The following is a 23,257-nucleotide window of genomic DNA, read 5'->3' on the forward strand; positions in this document are numbered from 1 at the left end:
CAGGGTCAATTCATTGTTGGTTTGAGTCTTTTCATGGAGTTTGTTTACATTAAAAAAAGAACTTTGCACAATTGATTTGACTTTTGCCATCTGATTTATTATTTTTTCTAATTTTTTGTGTTTCAGGGATGCTGGTGGTGATCGTACTGCTTCTCATAGCCATCGTAGTGATCGCTGTGTGGCCTGTGTAGTGGACGAGGACAGCAGTGATAAGGACCTGTGCTGAACTACAATGTTTTAAACCTTTGCATCCTCAGTGCACACATGTACAGACACTCATTTAAACACAGTCTCACATCAAGATTTTATTTTTTTTATTCTTTCTCTTCGCATCGATACAAAGGTCACTGGTGACTGCCTAACCAAGGCGATGTGAACTGAAGTTCTGTAGGTGCACAGTTAAATTGTCCATTACAATAAGTCCTCTGGTTTGATGAAAGACACTGGTAACCCTGCAGAAGATGTGTTTTTTTAAATATAGTACATAAATGTAAATTGTGCTCTTTAATAAGTGTCTGGCTCATTAAATGTATCAAATAGTTAAATTATTTTGGAGATTTGTAAGCCTTTGAAAAATATTTTTAGCCTGGACTATGGCTAATGTTGACCCAACAGTAGGACCTCCCGCAGGCAGCAGGAGTTTCCCTTTCATACGTCTGTCTGTGGTCTGGCCTGAGGCTCTGACTGGGTATGGTAATTCCGCAAGCTTTGCAATATTCACACTCACTTATATTTACTCATGCATTACTGCAGCGGTTGTAATGTTATCATTTGTCTTGGGATTTTATAACGTTTACAGAATAGCTCTCAGCCAAAACAAACAGCTCGGCCGTGTTACTAACATGCCTGTTTTCCTTCCTTGTAAATCAATTCAGCTTGTAATTTCTAATAAATGACATTTCCAGTTAATAGTCCCTGGACTCCAGTCTGTCTGTGTTAATGCTCAGGGCTTACGCTGCACGATTGCAGTGTTTTGTAACATGATATTTAGCTGAGGTGGACCTGTGACAAAGCTCAAACACACTAGTACCACTTCCATATATATGCATGATATTGCAGATTATAAAGCTGACTATTTACTAGAGCTGAAACGATTAGTTGATTCATTGATTAGTCAATCAAAAGAAAATTAATTACCAACTATTTTGATAATCTATAAGAATGTTATGTTTTAGTCACTTTTCAAGCAAATATGTCAAACATTTGCAGGTTGCAGCTTCCTAAATGTTAGGATCTTCTCTGATTGTCTTTGGGTTCTTGACTGTTGGTTGGTTTAAAAACAATGTCACTTTTCACAGTCTAATGACATTTTAAAGACTAAACGATTAATCGTTGTGGGAATAGCCAGCAGATTACCGATTACTTTGGGGTAGAACAAGTAAATGATATCTTTATAAAGTGTGAATGTGAATGAATTAAAACAAAGATTTGACATTTTATTTTGTAGCAATTTAAGAGCCCATATTCATTTTTATTCATTTCTATTAGTGCTACCAAGAACCACTCAGCATTTATGAATATTGTCAGTCGTATTTTATAACAATCAATGTGGCTGGTCTTTTGTCCTTTCATGTGTCAGTTGTTAAACTGTTGTAAGGATTTACAACTTTTCTCATGATAGTAAATGAAGAGTCTGTGTTTTGGACTGGCAGCTGGACAAATGATAGACTAGAAATTTTTTATAGACAAGAAAATGAATCGATAATGCAAATAATCATAAGTTGCAGCCCTACTAAACAACTTAATATTATCTCAATAACTAGAAAAATAAACAAAGAAAATTCACATTAACAGAGGCAAATGTTTTTTCAATGTAACAAGAGTTTATTTCAACTGAAAATCTGAATTAAGTTCTACCAGGTTGGTGTGTTCAGTAGTTATTATTTCCTTCTTTAATGGCAACAATCTAAACAACCACAAACAAGTAAAAAAAAAAGTTGAAAAAGACAATAAAATCCACAATGTCTTGTGTCATTAAATATATTCATATATAATAACCATAATATATTAGTACGCATTGTAAAACAACATTGCAAAAAGTCTTGGCAATGATGACAACTAAACAACATTTACAATTCATAGTATGAACACAAAGCAATGCTTTGACAGGTGTGTGTGTGTGTGTGTGTGTAGCGTTTCATCAGGAAGCTTGTCAAACCATTGCTCAGGAGACAGATGTAGAATTAACAGGATGAGGCTACAGGGACTAAGAGAGGTGTGATTACTGATTACATTGTGCCAAACAGAAAACATGTACTGTTATACAATAAAGATGTGAATATTCTTTATGTAAGTGTGCTGGAGAATCCACCAGCATGTAGCATCATGATGAACTGATTGATCGATTGTACAGAAAAGAAAGAACAAACTCTGTCAAACCCTAAATGTAAATATTGAGAAGTACCTCAGCAACAAGGTCATCTGTTCTCTTTATCGTACAACTGAACCCAGGTGATTTTGATTTTTCACGGTTTAATAAGCCCTTCAAATTTGTCATCATCTCGGAGGCATTTCAGTCCACTCAGACAATTCCCGGACAAATGAGTAGATTTATGAGATAATGGAACCAGAAATTATTCCCATTTAAAACAAAGGAAGTAAAGTCCATTTGATTAAGACCATGTGTCTTGAAAAGATCTTAAAACCCTTCGTACAGTTACTCATGCTGTTGGACAGTTTAAAAGGTGTTACAAATACAAATACCGTCAACATCAGACGTGTTGCTCAAAGTGTTTTGGGTCGGACTGAAAGGAATCCCAGTTTATGATACATCAGATGTACTGTGGGCTTTTACAAACCTGAGCTTTTACCACGCATTCCTTGGAGGAATCCAAACTGAACTGCATACAAATAAATGAGCAATGTGGTTTGAATCGAGCAGCGTCAAGTGAATGCAATTCACTCCCTGTGCAAGTGTTGAAGTGAAGAGAATTAACGTGACAGGTCAATGGGAGACTGCAGCTCCTGACTGGTCGCACAGTGTCCTTTTTAGTGAATGTACAATCATGCATTGTGTTGGCAAAAGAGTGTGTGGACTGTAACGGTATTTATCTGCAATCTCAAAGTACTGTAGGAATTATTCTAGATGAATACAAGCCAGTGTGAGGTGGATTTCAGAAATACATTTAAGTAATTGTTGAGCACTTTTTCAAGGCGCAGCTCGCGGCAAAGTTTTTATTTTTATGCACTCGGATTAATTTCTGCACCGCGTGAGGTAAGGACATTTTTTCCTTTTCATTATGATCATTCTCATCGCTTCCTCCTATTGAGTTCGATAAAACGTCTTGTTCCACATAAGCACATACAGTACAGCCTGTTTTATTTTGATTTAGTTAAGTATCTTAGTGAGATAAGTGAGATGAGTTTCTTTCTTTGTCTCACTCATTCAAATTCTTTAAGATATGTTTTGTCACATTTTACAAAGTTGTTTTCATGAGCTGGTGTGAAGAAATACATTTCTAAAGAGATAAAACAACATAAATCTGCATAGTTGCACTTGTGACATACTATATGCACTTCTTTGTCAGTATCCTCTGAGAACATGCAGTACTTACAACTGCACAGCAATAACGTTGCATCCACTTTGCACGATGACCTACCTTGGGTAACAGCTCTAATCATTTTGTGGTAGAACAAGTAAATAACATCTCTAAAGTGTGAATGTGAATGAATTAAAACAAACATTTGACATTTTATTTTGTAGCAACTTTAACCCATATTCATTATTATTTATTTCTATTAGTGCTACCTAAGAACCACTCATGACTTTGTGAAAATTTCCGTAGTATTTTATCACAATCGATGGGGCGGGCATCTTGTACTTTTGTATGTCAGTTGTGAATTTTTTTTTTTTTTTTTAAATCACAGTTACTCAAAGTACTAAAAGTGAAATCAGTGATTTGAAATGCAGTTCTTCCTCCCAAAGAGCATACGTTTAACATTAGTACCATGAGCAGCACCAGTTAGTGAACTGATCAATAAATTGTACAAATACTGAACCACCAAAATTTAACCATTAAAATCTGAAGGGGCACATATGGAGTGAAAATATGCTCAAGATTAACGAGGTCAAAAACGCTGAAGTCAATACTGATTTTTTATCCTTGCTCCTCTTCTGTCACTTGCTTATTCTAAATGTGGGACAACAGAAATCTTGCTTCTGGAGTTGTACAACAGGGGGAATGAATGGAATCTCAGTGACAGCTAAATGTATTATGCATTTCTCTGGCTTACAAACAATAGTTTTTATGGCACAATTCTCAACAGAGGAAATATTACTGCCTCGATCAGATCAGTGAAGACAAGCTCGCTTCTTAGCTAAGAATACAACAAGAAAACCATGCAGAGGCAAAATTGCAGTGGTAATTAAGTGGCTTTTTCTGTGTCTTTTTTTTTGCACCAGCAGAAACTGTCCATAAAATTAAAACATAAAATATAATGATTTCATACTGAGATAAAGAAAAACAAACACAAATAACTTTATATGCTGGTAATAGGTGCAAATTCGGCAAATCCACAAGAGAGACAAAATCTCAAAGTAAAATAAACCATAAAACCAAATCTGCAAGGTGAGCTCCTTCAACAAAAGTTCACTAGAAAAACAAATCATCCTAAATAATTCTCTTCATGCTTCTACACAAAAAAGCAGCGACATAAACAGTCTCTTGTCTGTCCGTGGTCCTCCGTCTGCCTCTCGTTCACTTTTCTTTTTTATTTATTTATTTCTTTCAAAATGACCCGCTCAGCTTTCCTCTTGAATTCCTCTCCCATCTCCGGCATCCTCTCCATCTTTTCCCGCCTATGGCTTCTTGCACTTGCCTTTCTTCTCGCGCTGCTGGAACTTCCTGAGCCTGCGTGCCCACGTGTCCCTCCACTGGATAACCAGGCTGCCTTTGTCTGCCACCACTCCGCTCTGCCCGGGGGAGTCCTCGTCGTTCCCCAGCAGCAGGTACTTCTTCCCAGGCTTGATCTTGGGACACTTGCAGGCCACGTCTTTGGCACGGACCCACAGGAACTGGTCCCCGCGGCGGATGCGGCTCTCGCCCTGCTTGTAGACGGAGATGATGTTGACGGTGAACTTCCACCACTCGCCAGCCTTGTCTGCCTTCAGGATGTGCACCTGGACAGCTGCAGAGTTAAGTCAGGGAGCAAAGAAGAAGGCACATGAATGAATCTCAGCAGTAAAGGTTACTTTCTCAACAAGACTAAGAGTCTGCAGCCGTGCTAGTGGCTTTGTGACCCTGTAGTTTAGCACAGTGGCCCTTTGAGCTAAAAGCTGACCAGGATCACTAAGTTCATCTTATGGGGACCATTGATGTCTGTTCAAAATTTCATGGCAATCCATCCAATTGTTAACATATTTCAGCTGCGTACCAAATTGCTCACTTTTTTGTTTTACTATTAGAACATACTGTAGCTGTACGTACTGTTGCATGCAGTATGTGTACAACTGCAACATATTACTTTGTCACTGCGCCTTGAACTTAAACCCTCTTGCTCACACATCTGTCGCAGTCCAAAGCGCGATATTTTCAATAAAAAAAATGTTTTTGCCATTTGGAACGCTGCCAGTGAGCTGTCATCTGCATACTTTGGTACAGGGGTCTAGGGGTCCACCCTCACAAAAAATGTAGTTTTTAGAGACTTTGTTTCCTGCATGAGAATGAAAATAAAACAAAATAACAACTACACTGCAGCAGCATTTTTATATTAAATACCTTTAATTTTACTTTGAATCTTCAGAAAAATACAGCAGAATAATTTGCCCCTCTTGTGCGAACTTATGTAAATCTCTGAAACAAACTTATATTCATCAGTTTTCATGCATTTCATTAATTTTGAGTAAAAAATTGTAAATAAATTAGGAGAAATGCAGGAGAACAGTGAGCCTTGGAGGAAACGGGGAGAAGGCAATGAAAGAAGTGAGTCTCCCAGGAAAATCCAAAGTATGGTCATCTGTGCTCGCTTGGCGGCTCAGTCGATGTGATGTATCTTCCACTGCACAGAGGATTGTGGGTCAGAATAGCCAGAAAAGCATGATGACTTACATTCGGCAAAATGCAGCTGGATGTAGTAGGACATCCAGGTATTTTTGGCATAATGCATTTGGACATATTATGTATTGAGACATACTAAAGTATGGTAGTATTGGTTTTGGAGTTTGTCCACAGCTTCCTGCGTCATGCTGTGCTTTTACCTTTTCATTTCAATGGTTTTTCCATGCTTTAACATGGTAATTGAGGGAAAAGACTTTTCCCATTTTAACAATTTCTATTCCACTTAATTTTCTCTGTCATTGGATATTTATCGTTGTAGCTCAACTGACCACCATTCTCATGCATGAAGATATGCAGCTGTTTTTATTACTGTTATGAGCACTTGCTCATTGCTTCTATTTGCTGCATCATTGGAGAAACACCACATTGAAATATCTGTCACAATAGAAGGAAAGGGTCTTTTTTTTTCTTCCAAGCACGCTGACTCTTTTTCCAAATGTGGCCGTTATTCAAACATCAGCACACTCCGTCCTCGCGGCTCGCAACCACAAGCGTAGAGTTGGCAGCTAAAATGCTGAGTGCTGACCCATGCTGAAGCAAAGAGGGATCATGTCACAGTACGCAGAGCTCTGACACCTTCTGGGAGGACTCGCTGTTTCGGCCTCAGTGTCCTCCAAAAGCCTCTTATGCTTAGGATTTCTTCAGTTGCACTGCATTATAGCAAACAAAGAGTCTTACAGGGTCAGTTTGCTTCGTACTAAATGCTTGTTAGAGGATCCAAGAGAATCTGAAATGCGCAGGTTGCATCCGACACTCTTCCGAAACCAACAAACCAACAGGCTCGCCTACTTCACTCATCGTTTGGCCACTGTTTTATCCTCAGTGGAAAAGGCTGGTCTACGGTCTAGCTATGATATATACAGCTCCACATGCATTATGTCCATTACGACTGACAGAGCGGTGTGATTTGTAATGTGATTAAGAGGCAGGGTAGAGCTATTTGGGACGTTAGCTGGAAAGACACACTAGTGATATCACATGATGGTCCTCAGAGAGCGAGCGGGAGGAAGGAGAGGGTTGCCTCTCGTGGATCCTAACCCGACATGTATCAATATGTATTATATTGACCAGATCTCTATTAACTTCCATTATACTTCAACTGTACTTAGGGGACAGCTTTTGAAATGAACCACTGTGTTACAGGGTCACTGGTTTCACCTTCAGCATGGAGCTAATGGAGTTCTACATCATGACGGTATTAGGACTGTATCCTGTATTCAGGGCAGGTTTTTTATCCATATCCGTGTTGGATCACCGCCTTGGGAGTCGCACTCTGTGGATGGTGAAGATCTAAAACTGACTGGGGAAACAGAAAACTGTTTCTAGGTTATACATTTTAGTTTCCAGTACTGTTTAGATATTTTTGCTGCATTGAGAGTCAATTTAAAATTTGTTGAAGCTTCTTGAGGACTTGAGATGTTGTGACAGCAGTTGTGAATGGCTTTTTCCTGTCTCTCCTTTTTAATATTTCATAAAGCATACTGGGTTTTTCCTAATGTTGAACTGCATCAACAACGAGGAACAGCTCAAAATACTGCACTAGCTATGAGCAATTTCAGCAAATAGTTTTGTCAGTTTTTTCAACAGCATAATCTGTAGCTATTGGATGTATTTTTTCTGTCGAAGAACAAAGTATTTTCTAACTCAGTTGTTGATCTTCTATGCTGATGATTTCAATATCATGTCCATCCAAGCTGTAAAATCGATCTACCTGATCACCTTTGTCAGTGTATAAAATGAATGGGACTTCTCGAACCAGTGGCACCCAAAATACCTCGTCCCATTTACACTTCTATCGGGCTATTATTTTGATGTGTACTTCTGCTGGTGTTTGTAGCTGATTTTCACTCTGGTTGTACAGCACGTCCACTAAGGCCCCGTCTGTGACCCAATGGTGACCTCGGCACCACCTTGTCCCTACCAGCTGCCACCGAGTGCTGTTCTCTCTGTTTGAGTTTAGTCAACAATCACTGTACACTGAAATGCCTCGAGCAGTGTACCAGGGATTTTTCTCAGTTCAGACATTTCTATCCCCTCTCTACACCACACTCCCTCCTGTGACTCTTTATGTGCGTCTGTATGTCAACCACAGAAGCTTGTAGCATCGCTTCCATACGCAGCATGGAGCCCAGCTCCCCTGCTGATCTTTTCAAAACAGTCCAAAGCTTTGGCTCTCCATACTTATCCTGTATATTTACATTGTGTTTGACTTTTCGATCAGCTTCGCTGACTGGACTGCACATGGAACTTGTTCTTGTTCTTGGTCTGTTATGAATCTTGAATATGCTGCTGCAAACTAAGGAGTGATATGACAAGAAGCTTAATGCTCTTGTGCACATCGGCAGCACAAAGCCCCCCTGGTGCAGGCAAGGCGAGGAGAAAGTGGATTACACAGAGGATGATGCAGCATGTAAAAGTAACGGTGGAAGGATGGACCAAATGAGGTGTTTCAACAAAAGCCTGAATATAAAAAAAATCTTAAAAAACCTACAGGCAGCCTTTGATAGTAACGGATTACATATAATTGGGGTTACATATTCAGATTGCAAAAAATAAGTAACCAATCAGTCTGATTAATTTGAAAAAGGTATAATTACATTGCAGTTACGTTGTCAGGGTTACTAGAGAACATTTTTGATTACGTCTTTGAATTATCGCAAACTATTTTTCATTATAAGCAGCACTCTAACTCGTGAAAAGCACATCTGTCATACAGTGTTTGAAGTGCGTCGCATCACAAAAGCAAAGTACTTCATGAGGCACTGGATTAAGAAACAGCAGCAACAAAAAAACATTACACAAAAAACAGCATCCCACATGTTGACGAATGCACACAGCACACTCTTCTGAAGATGCCAAATGAATTGTATTTCCTTTGAAAGTATATTTTTTAAAAAAGACAAAGATTTTTTTTGTAGCAATATTTCAATCCTCGATTTTGAAGCAATCCAAATGTATTCAGATTAAATTACATTTTTTGTAATCCAAAACGGCATTGTAATTTGTATTCTGTGACTGATTATATTTCAAATTAATCTGACCGAACCCTGCCTACACAGTTCTTCAGACAGCATATGTTTTAAAATCTATTTACTCTGAGAGGGGGAGTAATTATGTGCTCTTCTTTGAAATACAAAGAAATCAAATCTGTGTCTGTATATAATTACTGTCCATGTGTTGACCTGATGAGTAACAACAGTCCCTTTTGTCTTGTAATTGAATTCAACTGAACCACAGAGTTTTTCTCTAATACTCTGCCACGATCTGTCTCCCCCCATATAAAAATATCCTGCATCTACACAAACATTGGCGCGAAAGAGGAACTTCCATTTGTCTTTTGCTCGGTGTTATCTCGACCATCACTACCAGCAGATCCCCTACACTTCACACACACTCACAACACATGCCAAATCAGTTGGGAGGCTCTCCTCGTTTCACTCTTGAGATGTACATGCATGAGGGTACTCAGCAACATGATGAATGATGCTTTCTCCAGCAGGACATCCTCATGTCTCTTCTTACTTCTCCACTAACTGTAGTTTTAAACGAAAAAATGGAACCTGCGACACTGACCGCTATTTGGCCAAACCAAAAAAATTAACACAGCCATTCATGCATGAACTGATACATATTTCAGAGGCAAGGCTCTTCTCACGACATCAGCAGCAAGGTAAAGGCACTGGTGGAAGAGGAGGTGTCTATAAGCTTGACCCCCTTACTCCCCCAAATCCCTGCAGAACAAAGCTCAGGCCTGTCCGTCAAGCTGCTGAGGTATGCTGCAGGATGCTGCTGCTTGGTTGACCGGTTCAGCAGCCTGACTTCAATCAGGGGAGGGGACAGAGGGAGGGGAAGAGGGGAGAGGTCATACGTCTTATCCACACCTTGAATGGCGTGGCGGACGGACGGTCACAGGAATGCAGTGAGAAGCGCTTCAATTGTGGGGGGAAGTGGGCTGCCTTAATGAGGATCTCTTAGAGAGCACCCACTGTCCGTCACACTGTCTTTGCTTTATCCGCCGGGTCTTAAATGCCTTCTCGGAGACAACCCTCCCCACACACACACCTCTGCCTAATTCTTTATCCTTCCCTTTCTCTCCTTCTGTTTGTCTGCTTCTCTCTTCCGCCTTGAAGATCTGCTGTCTTCTGTTTGATCCTTTGTCTCTATCCTCAGAAAGCTGGAGTAAGCCATCAGTAAAATGCCTCCCCCTGTAAACCATAGCAGCTCCACAACGTGCTGCACTGGGATGAGATGGGATGTATTCTGGGTCTAGAAATTGGCGCACAGCAAAACAAATGCATATCCCAAACACACTATTTGTTCCTGCAGAATAAAAAACTTGTTTTTCATCCAGAGCCAAGTCAGTGAAAAAGGACACTGTGTGTTTCTTCCATCAGACCACATGTTTTTAAGCTTTCCTGTTGAAATGAACGTTAATCGATGTCATTAAATGGACTGCGTGTTGTCCGTTGACTCACCGTAATCTTTCTTGCAGTACTTCTTCATGTTGATCTTCAGTTTGCCTTTGGACGCCTTGCAATAAGAGTCGCAGTCTGCAAGAATACGAAAGAAGAGAATACAGTTAGGAGGCTGATGAGAGAAAAGAAATGAATTGTTAGTAATGGGGGGAGAGGGTTTTGTGAATTTAAGAATTCATTGTTGAGCAGCTAAGCACATTCTCACTTTAAGAAATTTTCAGACCGTAAAGAAAGAATACAAAAACATGTTAGTGTGCACATCTTTTAAAGGCTGCAAATCTACAGCGTGCATAGCTCCTTAAAAAAAAAACATAACGATGTGTAAAATTATTCCAAGAAATTTGTGAAATTAAAAACCAAGGAGAATGAATCATTTATTACAAACTTAAAACATTTATAAAAATAGGAATCACATCAAGGCTTTATATTTGGAAAAAAAAATCCCCTTGCATAATAAAGTGATCTACCATATATCTTCTTTCAAAAAACAAAACAAAAAACAAATCAGGAAAATATTTGCAATATAAAACATACATTTATTCATGTTATTTAAAAAAAAAAAAAAAAAGCAATTTTAAAGATGGCGGTAAAATTTAAACACACATAGATGAGCTTTGTGCAAAACCAAAGCCACAGTGAACTTCATAATTTATACAATATTGAAGTGTATGAAATATTTTCCTCTACTGGGCCTACGTTTGAAATGAATGGCTGAGTTTTAGAAAATATCAAAGTTCAACACTTTAACACAGCTGCTTTAGTACCACCTTTAGAAGAATCAATCTCATGTGCGATTCTTTTCCTATCATGCACTTTTGTTTTGGGCATTTCTTTTCACTATAATGCAGTTTAGTAAAGAAGAAAGAAAGAAAGAAAGAAAGAAAGAAAGAAAGAAAGAAAGAAAGAAAGAAAGAAAGAAAGAAAGAAAGAAAGAAAGACAAACATCATCTGCTTTGGGGTCCTGTCACAAAGAGACAGAAAAACCTCTGGCAACACTTCTTTTGGCTGACTGGTTGACACATCTGTCTGGTCTGATTGTGTTGTCTGCAGGGCCACTGTTGGAATTATTAAGCGGTGTGTGTTTTGGTTGTGGTTGGAGGCACTTTACCCTCCAACCATGTCTGTAACCCCCACGTGTGATGGTGAAGAACTCAGGATGGAGCAGCGGTTTAGGATAAACCTTCCTTCAACCCACTCACTGCCTGTCAGACTGTGGGAATGAGTCAGGCCTGTGCAGACCACCCTCCTCTACCCAGTTCAACTCCCCACCTCCCTCCAAATCTCACCTCGCTTGTCACCTCAGCCCCCGACCTCCCAAAAAAAAATCACCCCGCGATCACTTCAAGGCCCCTGCGAGGACCATGTCAAGCTTTTGCATTTATTGCAGTGCGGACAGGGGGAAAGAGCGCTGACGGCTGGCAGCTATTTGAGGGAGTGGAAGGTGGGGGGTGTGAAGGGGTCAATGCCACACAAAGGGAGGTCAGGAAGGGAAAATTAGCCATCCATGAAGCGTTAGGCAGAGGAACCTTTTTTTGGGGGGGGGGCCTCTCTGGAGCCATGAACAAATACCCTTACGCACCCAAATCGCCTCACAGCTCTCTGTTGCGGGGAAGCTCCACTAGTCATGGATCATATCACAATCGCTACATATGTCAAAACACAACGCAACGCAATGTCATGTTTTTACCATACCATGCAGCCCTAGTGACCGTTAACATTATCCAAATAAGGAAAAACATGTTAATCAGGGTCGGGAGGGTTACTTTAAAAATGTATTCTGATACAGTTACTAATTATCTGTAACAAAAATATAATCTGTAATGTAATCCAATTATCACAATATGAAAGTAAGGTAACTTAATTCCTTACTTACTTTTGGATTACCTCAATACCAAACATGCAAAGAAAGATGAGAGAAAAGGAATATCAATAAGATGACTTTTATTTAATCCTAATAACGAGTGTGTCTTCTCTGAGAATACACACTTGTTGTCATGTGTTACAGACGAGTTTCTCTATTTTTAAAATTGTTATCAGATTAGTAATCCATTTATTTTTACTAAATGTATCTGTAATCTAACTACGTCTATTTTTTTGCAATTTTGCAACCAGATTATAGTGTCCCTTTTTGTATCCTAATTACGCAATCGCCTTACGTGTACTCGAGGTAGAGGTAGTCTGGCTCTCATTGTGTTCAGATGTTAACGCAATCTGTACACACATGAAGATAGCTGTTTTTAGCTAACGTAAAATATATGTTTTTATTTGGAGAGCTAGAAAGCAAGACGGTTGAAAGAGACGTGCCTCTAATTACCGATTGTACGTCTGTTCCGTGCCATGAAAGCACCAAAGGACGCATTACGCATCTGAGCAGAGGGAACAAACTGAAACAAAAAAGGAATAACTTAATGTATTAAATGTTCCAGATTAACACTAAAACTTTGGAATTTTGTCGTAGAAAGAGTTTCACAAAGTTTATAAAGTTACTTATGCACTCATGGTTTTGCTCTGGAAACTAGAGATCTGGTCTCAATGAGGTTACCAGGTGTAAAAACTAAGGCAAGACTATTTATAATCCAAATAACGTATCCGGCTACAGATCCCATTTTAATACCATGTTTAGAGCCAAAATTCAAGTTTGAATATTCCATGTGAAAATGGAGAAAAGATGAGTCTCTCACTAATGACGTACTTTGTGGTTAGAAATAAACCGAAATACGGTATTTGAGGGTATAAATACATAAAATTAGTTTGTTTATATACTGTACTGTATCTCCATTGGTTGATGTGTTTTCAAGTAATGGAAGTATTTTTGTCGGCCACCTTTCCATTGCAGAGTATAACTGCTCCTCGTCATGGGGATATGCATGTGCCATCAATTTTATGATAGATTACCAGTAGGTGAAGGAGGCAACAGTCTATCCCTCCCTCCACTTTCAGCAATCCAGAGAGTATATAGGTTCAGTGATTGCCCCATGCTATGCTGTCACGCTGCCAGACACTTACAGTGCCGGCCAGCATAATGTGACGTGAGGCCATATTATTTTAAAGAGAAAAAAAAAAAAAAAGAGTTATCCCATTTTTTCTGCTCCTTCAGCGCTCTCCCAACTGGAATAAATTGAATCCAGAGTACTGATTTGGTTTACACTTCAGTACTGTGTTGTAATGAGTATAGTAAAATAAAAGAGAGAAGGAAGGAGGCAGCAAGAGATGGACGGACAGCGAGTGGCGGTGGAAGAAGGATCGGAGCTTTCAGGCAGCCTGAATATGAACAAACTTCATTGTTGTGACCAGATCTTTGCTCCATGCCTTTACTCTCCTTTATACTCTGTCTGAATGAGGTTGCCGGGGGAACACCACGGCAAGAAAAAATGCAGGGAAGGGAGGCGGGAGAATGGATACTGGTAAGAGAGCGAAGGGGTGGAGAGGTTGACAAGAAAAAAGAAGACAGGAGTGAAGTTTATCAGGGGGGTGGGAAGAAGAAGAAGACGAAGAAGCAGAGGAGGAGGATCAGGATTTTTAAGTGAAACCCCCAAATCAGCAAAAAGCTGTGTCGCAAGGCTGCAAAGCTGGAGCTGGTGGTACTAAATAGAGAGAGTAACGAAAATAGGCAAAGTAAATGAAACAGAGGAGTCTATATGAGCTGCACCTGATTACCATGTAAATGATGGAAGGGGGAGCTGTGGAAAGAAAGCTTTGTTTTCTCATAACCCCCCTTGATGCCATCATGATACTTCCCTTTGATAGCCTTTCGTTCCCCATTAGTGTACCCCTGAGACAGAGCTCCGGGCCCCGCTGAGAGCACCCCTAGATCCCCATTTAGGGCCAGGCAGTCCCCTACCGTGAGGACAAATGTTCCCTTTGTGCGTGTGTTACAAGCAGGGGAAGTGGGAGCAGTCCTGTAGCACGGAGCTAAAATGTGCTCTGGGTGTTCTGAGTAGATGTAGTTACTACAGCGCTTTGTTTCACTGCCTTTCAGAGCACGGAGGAGTGCGTAACTGAGAGGTGGACCTTTGGCCCTTCTATCAAAGTGCTGTACAGCCCTTTAAGCTAATCGTTTTCATTTGGGATGCTTCTTACTAAAGCTGCTCCGAGACAGAATACAGTACTGTACAGTTCTGTGCGTTTGAGCCAAAGCTAGAAGGGAGCAAAACTAGGCCTGGGTTTGTTAGATAGATCAATGATGTGTACATGCTTGTGTACATTGACTGCAGTTTTGTTTACTGGCCCTAAACATAATTCGGGGTGTAGGTAACCAGCCAAGTCGCCTGGATATAATGTTCGCAGTAAACATTTCTACAAACCACAGGCACGTTCATGGTTGACATTTGTACCAAACGTGGCATGTCACATTCACATTATATGCTATTAGCCTAACCATGATGTTTTTCTAACCCTAACCAAATGGTTTTTGTGCTTAAACCTAATCAGACCATGAGCACAGCGTTGTGACAAAAGAGAAATAGAAAATTCAACCTAAAGTAGCAACATAAAGAAACGTCAAGTTTGAACTTATCTGTGGTTTTGCAGAAACGTACTTATCTAACATTTATCCTGATGACCGGGTTGAGGTAATATGAACTGTAACCTGCAAAAGCTGAAGATATTTACAATCAAAACAACAAAAAACAAAAAAGATCGAACCAATTGAACTTGTTTAGAATCAAACTCCCCAACATCTCTCTTGAATCTGGAAGACAATGACCCACTGATCCAAAGCAGAATTTAAACAAAAGAGGGAACAAGTACCCTTTTCTTAAGGCAAATCAAGCAAACATATTTTCCACAACACAGCAGGACTGGTGTGCAAAGAATTCAACATTCAGCCCAGAAATCTGCACACACTGCAAAGTCTAGAACCACCACCAGCCTGTGTTTTGTCCTCGTGTCAGGAAGAACTCGACAGGGTTCTGTAACACTCAGATTCAGTTCTTCCAACAAGATAATCATTTTTACATGAAGAGATTTGAGGGTCACTCCTTCCTTAAGCCTCATTCATTTGAATGAAGCCAGTCCAGTAGCACAGCGGGGTGCCGAGGAGGAGGAAAAGGAGGAGGAGGAGGAGGCTCTGGCAATAAACCTGGCTCAACTTTTGCCACAGTGCAATGCAATGTCATCTGGCAAGGCGCTGAGTTGGCCAATCAAATGCATGCACAATCCTGGTGGATTATTTTGTTATGTGAATGTTGTATTTCTACTGTTTACCTCACAATTGTTGCTATGCAAGATAAAATAGTTTCCCAAAGATAAAGAGTTGTAAAATCCTATTTAGTATATAAATCATTGTGTATTCTGAATGCCCACTTGAGGTGTCTCCTTCCAGGCCAGATGTAATGTAAGTCTTGTTCACACTTGGCACTAGAATGAGCTTTGGTATGTTGATCAGAAGTTAGCAGAAGAAATAAACATTTTAAGCAATCCTAACAAGACAAGAACGCCAATATTGGATGATTTCAGCAAAACCCTCTGACTTCATTCATCTGTGCATGGCAACTACTGCCAGAAACATGGTCTACACAACTATGCAAATGCAAATGACAATGCCTGGCCTAGCTAGCACCAATGCGTGTCCGCTCTTACACAGTGGCGGAGGTAACACAACACAACGCCTGTCCTTAAGCGGCCAATATAGAGCTAATCGGCGCATTTCCTTGACCACAGCAGTAAACAAACATGGCGTGTGTGGAGGAATGTGTACTGCTGTGACTACTGTACAGAAGGAAGAGAAAGAGAAACAAACAAGGAGATAAGAGAAGTGGTTGAAGTGGTGACGAAGTGTCTTAAAACAAACAGGTTTCACCTTTCCCTTGTTTCATGCTGAGGCACCCACAGACTGCAACGGTCAAACTGCGGCTCGCACTTGCGTTGTCTTAGGGTTTTAAGGTGACACACTGCACAACGCAACAACATGTGAAATCGAATTTTTGTTGCTTGGAGTATCTGCGTTCTGTGTGCGTTCGGGTACGTGCATGGGCTGTGTTTCTGCAGGTATCTAAAGGGACACTCTGGTCTCCAGCATGAAAGTCAGACATGCTACATGCCCACATATGACCCCAAACACTTTTTGCTTTCCACCTCACTACATAAAGGGCACACTACTTCCTGCAGTGTCAATAAAGAAATCTTGGGATTTCCAAGAGATAACAGTCTTCCATCACACTGTATGGCTGCATATACATACAGTATGGCACCCCTAACACAAATGAGTTGTCCTAGGAACTTTGCTGCACAAATATTACACGACACACCGCCATTACAGGTGATTTGACAAGTATGAAAGATATTGAAGGTGAATAACCACCACCCCATACAAATATGCATTCTGCTGTTTCTGTTCAGCTGCTCTCACAGTTTCCACACAGATAAAATCAAAAGTAGCCTCGCTGGAATGAAATCTGATCACAAGTGGTCTCTTGAGTCATAGCCAGGTGTGAACAGCGATCTATATCAGATGAATCGAGACACACTGGATATACAGTATGTGTGAACGTGGCCACAGAGGCAGGGCGGCATCAGAGGTACCAGCACACCGAGATGGGGAGGTGTAAATGACAGCCCAGGAGGAGGGCTTTCTCCCTCAACCAGACTGATTGAGAAACAAATTGCTGCAAATAAAGCATGTAATTAGATTATGGAGCCCAGTGTGCTGCCCCGCTCTGCTCTCGCACCAGAGCCGTGAGTTTGGATCCTGTCCAGCAAAGATGGAGAGAGAACGGAGCAAAGAAAGCGAGGGAGTCCCTCGCTTCTTCTCTCATTGTATCGTCAGAGAGTAAAAGGTGGTTTGTTTTCAGCAGACAACAGCCAGTGAAGAGGCTGTTGAGAGATCTTGACCTGGTTTGAGATTTTACTTTTCGGGTGGCGTGCATTCAGCTCTGATGAGTTGTGTCGCCCTCTGTTACTGTAACTGATGAGATTCAGATGAGTCAGCGGGGACTCCTGTTGGTTATCGCCCAAAGAGTACAAACCAAGAGAGGGGAAATAACCCTGCCGAGGTTTACAAGCCATTAAAAAGGGTAGATTGCATGCAAAAGATTTATATTGATAATGAGAATTTGATACTGCGCTGTTCTATTTTTGGCCGTGCTTATTGCAAAATATCCTTTACTATTATTTCTCCTCTCTCATACAGTTAGCTCTCATGCTGATATGACTGTGAAGCTGACTGGAGCTGGCGAGTAACAGGGAGTGTGAAGCAAGACTCATGTCCAAAAAATCCAAGGAGGGGTCCACTACAGATTCTGATCACTTCCAGCCACAGACAAGACACACACACACATTAAAATTGAACCTCGTTACCCTTATGAGCCTCATCATCGTCACTCCAACTCTCCCTCTCCTCATCATCATTAGTTACTTTCACATCCTGTGTATCCTGACAGGGCCGGGCGGCCATCGCAGGTCATCAGCGGTTAATCTCCTCCACATTTCGTTGCCGCGCAGACGTCTCTGTCACGACCCGTGGGAGTGGCGACTCACACCATCCGTGACCTACCAGCACAATGTGTGTTTTGTCTGGGCCACACCATCGGAGGTATTCTCCATGCATTCCAGCCCTCCGTGTGGTCGAGAGGGGGAGAACCCTGCTGCAGGAGACAAATTAATATCCACTCCATTTTCCCTCACGCCCTCCATTCACCCCCCACCCCTTCACAAAAAAATACGTCCCCTCCTTCAACAAGGCACCTGCCTCACAGCTGTCAGCCCAGCACCCCCCTAGTATCACACACACACTCCTGTTTTCACTTTTCCACATTCATTTTTAAATGATCTGTGTACATGTCCTACCTAATCCTCAAAATGCATTCTAATTTGATTTTACTTCCTCCCCTACTCTTTCTCTTTACCTTTATGTTATTCTTTTCTTTTCTTTCAGTTTTATTGATTTTGTCCTCTTCATCCTCTTTTTTTCCTATTTCTCCAAGCTCAGAGGTGGAAGAAGTACTCAGATCTTGTGCTGAAGTAAAAGTAGCAGTACCACAGCGTAGAAATAGTTTGTTACAAGTAAAAGTCATGCGTTTAAAATTTGACTTAAATAAACAGTGTTGTATAAAGTACTCAAAAGTCATAATTGAGCAAAAGTAAAGATATTGCGTTAAAATATTACTTTGGTAAAAGTCACCTGCACAATTAGTACTGAGAAAAAGTGTTAAAGTATCTGATATTAAATGTACTTAAGTAAAGTAAAGTAAAGTACTAGTGAATTATACATAGAGTGTATTTACATGTATGTTTACACTGTGTACTAAGGGTCGACTGATTATCATCTGGCCGATTATTGTATTTGATTTATCAAATTTAATGTTTTTTTTTATATGATTGCTGATAAAATAAATGATTTTTAAATGCACTACTTTGCCTCTGTAATCATGTAATCTGCAAAGTAACTAGTAACTACATTTATCACGTAAATGGATTAAAGTAAAAGCACAATTCTAGTTAATTTATATTTTTATATTTTATTATTATATATATTTCCAGAATTTGTAACAAAAATAAAGTACAAGTTCCTCAAAATTTTACTCATGTACAGTATTTGAGTAAATGTACTGAGTTGCTTTCTGCCATGCCTAACCTTTCTTCTTCTCCTTTCCCTTGAGTAAATATATTTCATATCATGACCCACTACAACTATTTTACTACTACTACTACTACTACTACTACTAATAATAATAATAAAAATGCATAAAATAAATATTAACTCTGGTGTAGGTACTAAAACATAGTTTAATGTTCTGATTAAATCACCACATCTGTTTGCAATCACATACTAGGTGATATCATAGCTGCCGAGCAAGAGGTGCATTTACTTGTTCTTCTGAGGAGGCTCCGAGGGTAATGTATGTATCCTCTGGGCCTCAAGCCCAGGTGGTCCTGTGGGACCCTTGGCTACTCATGATTCTGACATGGCCGACGCAGGATGTCCATCAAGGTGCTCCACCTTGCAATCTGCTTGATTTCAACCTCTCTGGGCTGAACAGTCTCGTGCCCATTACACCTATTCCCAGAACTCTCTGCTGTGATTAGATTATCTGTGTATAGCTACACGGCCCGAGTCATTACACAGTCTCCTTCAGCATGTGTTTACATTAGTTCAATGACAGCATTTATTCAATGGGATTACTAGCCTTAAACCAGGATGTAGCTACAGGCAAAGATTTCATATAACAGGCATTGGAGGGAGAGGTAAGGGTATCGCTTTCATACAAAAAACATGTTATCTTTTCCTTTCAGTGTTGAAATCAAAAACAGAAAAGCAATAAATATGCTGATCAACTTTGCATTTAGTCAAGTTGATAAAGTAATACAGGTCCCTTTCTCACTTATCCAGTAATCCCTCAATGAGGTGAGGAAAATTTCCTACACCACAAAAAGTGGACAGATTCCTGACAAGGGGGCCCAGAGAAACTCCAGATATTCCAGCTCGGCACCACCCACAGTGTTATGTGAAGACAAAGCGTGAAACAGAGGGAGACGAAGGAAGTGGAGGAGAGTGAAAAGAGACCGGAGGAGAAAAGAAAAGAGGTGGAGGAGGGTTCGTGGTATCCTGACTGTGCTGTCAATCGAGCCTGTCCAGGGAACGTTTGGGACCTCAGAGGGCCCAACAACAGCTGCAGGAGCCTCACATACACATATACCTTGGGCCTCCTGCTAACTTCACGGGTGAGACAGAGCAAACATGCAGTGCCAGATGACTCAATTTTCCCCACCATGAGGCCAAAAGATAAAATGCGGAACTTATTCCAACAGGGTTTGCACAGGTATGTTTTAGTGAGCACAACATGCACGTTTTTGTGTCTCACATTTGCAGAATTCATGCCACAAACTGTGCAACTGTTTTTGTATAATGTAATATAATTCTACTGGAATATAATATAACACACAACTAGAAAATTCAGCCAATAAATTAGCTCACAAATCCAGTCCACAAGTCCAGAATCTCTAATCAGTCTTACTGCATTCATTCTAGATCCTGACGTCATATCCTGTCAAAGCAAAATCCACAAAGTTCCACTATAATTTCAAACATTATTCATCTGGCGAATGAATGAAATAAAGTACTATTGAATCCTGTGCTACATTTCAGGATACAGTTCTTCCCTCACTTCACTGGATCAGACTGGGAAAGAGATGAAAACTGCTCAAATCAAACAAACTGCCAGGCCCCCGCGCTGTACTCTGGACCAACACCCCACTGTGCCGCAGTTAGACTGATTAATTGTGAAAGTGTGAGAGATTAAAGGAGGCACATCCCAGGGTTGCTGCTAATGGATTTAATATTCATGAAGCCTTAATAAGGAGGGTGAAGGCATGAGGGATCCAATTTATCCAGCAGTCTCCCTTTTCTTTTTTTTTTACACTTGTGGATAAAATCACGTTGGCTAGGCATGGAACTGTTCACCGCTCATCTTTATTTTATCTTGTATGCATGCGTGGCCCCAAAAATATAAAGATAACTATAAGTAAAAGCAAAATAAATGTTTGACTCTCTGCGGTACTCACCTGACGGCTCCTCCGTACTGCTGGATGGGGTCGTAGGAGGTGCTACCGGAATCTCTACTCCCAAAGAAAACGAGACAAAGACACAGATGAAGATCAGTTTCATGTTTATGTGAATCCATGTGTTTTTTCTCTTTGTGTGCATGCATGTTGGTGCAGTGCGTAAATGTGCATATCTGATAAGAAAGGATTAATGCAAAACAATTCAAAGGAATGATAATATATCAGTTGCTCAGTGATTTTTTTTCAACAGACAAGATTTTAGTGTGAATGTTGTGGTTGACGGTAAGCAGCAAATTGACTAAATACTGACAGGGACTTTTGTGGCTATATTTTTCTTCTTTACTCTCACAAGATATGTCTGATCAAAAAGGGGGTTTAAGATGCTAACCATGACATTGCAACATCCCAAAGTCTTATTGCTTTCTCTGTCTCTTTCCCCTAATTTTGTGCCAACTCTCTTCTTTCTACTCTCATAAAAAAGATGTAAAAGGCTTGAAATACAAAGGGCAATAATTTATATGATCTGGTGATCAACTGTGAAACATCTCACCCCAATGACAAGAATAAATATTGGCATTTTACGTTTCTAGAAACTTCTTTGGTTATGTTAAGGCATAAAAACATTTAGGGTTCATGATCATTTTTTGGCTCTTCCTCCTCCACATACAAGTGGTTTGGAGAAACGTACAATGCCAACATTTTACTCTTGCACGGGGATGAACTTGCACATAAATGAAGTTGTTTTCATCCAGTGCCCTTTTATTTTCTTTACTTTTTAAAATGTATTTTATTTCTTGTCAGAGGCGGTTCTAGGATTTTTTGCCTGGGGTGGCCCAGCGATATTTAGAGGTGGCCACAATATGCTGTCAATGTTCGCGCATACCACGCTGAATATACAATATACATTTTACTGATAACATGCTAAAATATAAATCATTTATGTGCCTACACATAACTGTTGATGGTAAGTCTCCTGTTTTGCAGAACCTTTACAGTCAGGAAGGTGAAAGCTGCTGTAAGCGATGTTGTCGTTATAGCTATCTTCCTGTCCGTTTTGCAGTTAGCAATCTGCTTCCTCTTCTCTACATCATCACATGAATGCATGACATAGAAGCAAATGGGAGAATCCTGCTCTCTATGTGTTCACAAGCAGACCAGACCGCCTCTTTATGGAATTCTCTGTCATGAATGGATTAAGTGAGCAGGGCTTTCAGAAAATGTCTTTTCTCTTTTTCAGCATAAGCAGGAGGAGAGACGTGGGCTACTGACCAAACACTCTATAAGAGTGATTACTGTTGGAATAGAGGACTATTTAACACTGGGGGCATCATGGCAACAACCATGAACTGCAACATCCCTGTTTTGCATCCAGATGGGGAACATTTGTTGCAAGTGGTTACTCGTCTCTCTGCCCCCTGATTTTGTATCTTGTCTACTGCTGAGGACGCTCCATCATCTACCTACTGCTGCAACAATAGACAAACATTTAGATGTTTGTCTATTGTTATTTTGATCCACAATAAATATTTTTAAATGAGTCTTTTATTATGAGTTGTTGTTTCTCGGTTTCATCCTCCTCCCTTGTAGAAAAACTCCAACAGAGCTGTGTGATCCTCCAAAGACTTGATTCTCTCAGCCCTCCTTCATACTCCATCGTATTCACAGGTGGGTAGGAAGTTGACACTCGGAGAAACCATGCATGAAGAGCGGCTCTCTTATCTCCAAAGGAACAGGATGGCAACAGGAGATATAAAACACATATAATGCCTTTTTGTTACTGTGGGCAAGAGGGAGAGAAGGGGCCTCATCAAAAAGTCTGTACAGGGCATCGAAGGGCACAAAAAAGGAAAAACCACAGATTTGTATCAGACACATGCAAAGAAAGAAGAAAGAGGTGCACAACAGTGGCGGTGTCAGCTGTGCAGAGTTGAAGTGTGCTTATGAGGGGAGAAAGAAAGAATCAAGTCTTTTGATCGAGTAAAATCAGAGTCTCTCAGCTGGGATTGAGCAAACCTGCCTCCAGCTTTCTGAAAGTACTGAACATGTATGTCTATTGTGCAGCATAAATCAGAATCCGTGGAATGACGTGTAGACTTCTGGACATAATTAGGCCTTCTCCCATGACGAATCAATCTATATAATGAAAAGAAAAAACAACTGCTGCCAAAACAATGGCGCCTGAAGCCCAGAGGGCCCTCTGCTGATGTTGTTGTTGATCAGTAATCT

General features: G+C 40.4%; 2 protein-coding genes across 2 annotated transcripts in view; one reads left to right on the forward strand and one right to left on the reverse strand.

The window, feature by feature from the left end:
- stx8 (syntaxin 8) overlaps positions 1-909 on the forward strand; it is a 43,438-nt gene extending 42,529 nt beyond the window's left edge. The window contains exon 8 of the mRNA XM_073463164.1: positions 127-909. Within this exon, the coding sequence (XP_073319265.1) occupies positions 127-191 (65 nt within the window). The 3' untranslated portion in view covers positions 192-909. The remainder of the gene's footprint in view (positions 1-126) is intronic.
- An 892-nt stretch (positions 910-1,801) lies between these two features.
- The window catches only part of ntn1a (netrin 1a), a 69,330-nt gene continuing 47,874 nt past the window's right edge, over positions 1,802-23,257 (reverse strand). The window contains exons 5-7 of the mRNA XM_073469234.1: positions 21,032-21,085; positions 10,532-10,606; positions 1,802-5,127 (exon numbers count right to left, since the gene is read on the reverse strand). Of these exons, the coding sequence (XP_073325335.1) occupies positions 4,799-5,127; positions 10,532-10,606; positions 21,032-21,085 (458 nt within the window). The 3' untranslated portion in view covers positions 1,802-4,798. The remainder of the gene's footprint in view (positions 5,128-10,531; positions 10,607-21,031; positions 21,086-23,257) is intronic.

Source organism: Pagrus major, chromosome 1 (assembly GCF_040436345.1).
Source record: "Pagrus major chromosome 1, Pma_NU_1.0".
Taxonomy (NCBI): domain Eukaryota; kingdom Metazoa; phylum Chordata; class Actinopteri; order Spariformes; family Sparidae; genus Pagrus; species Pagrus major.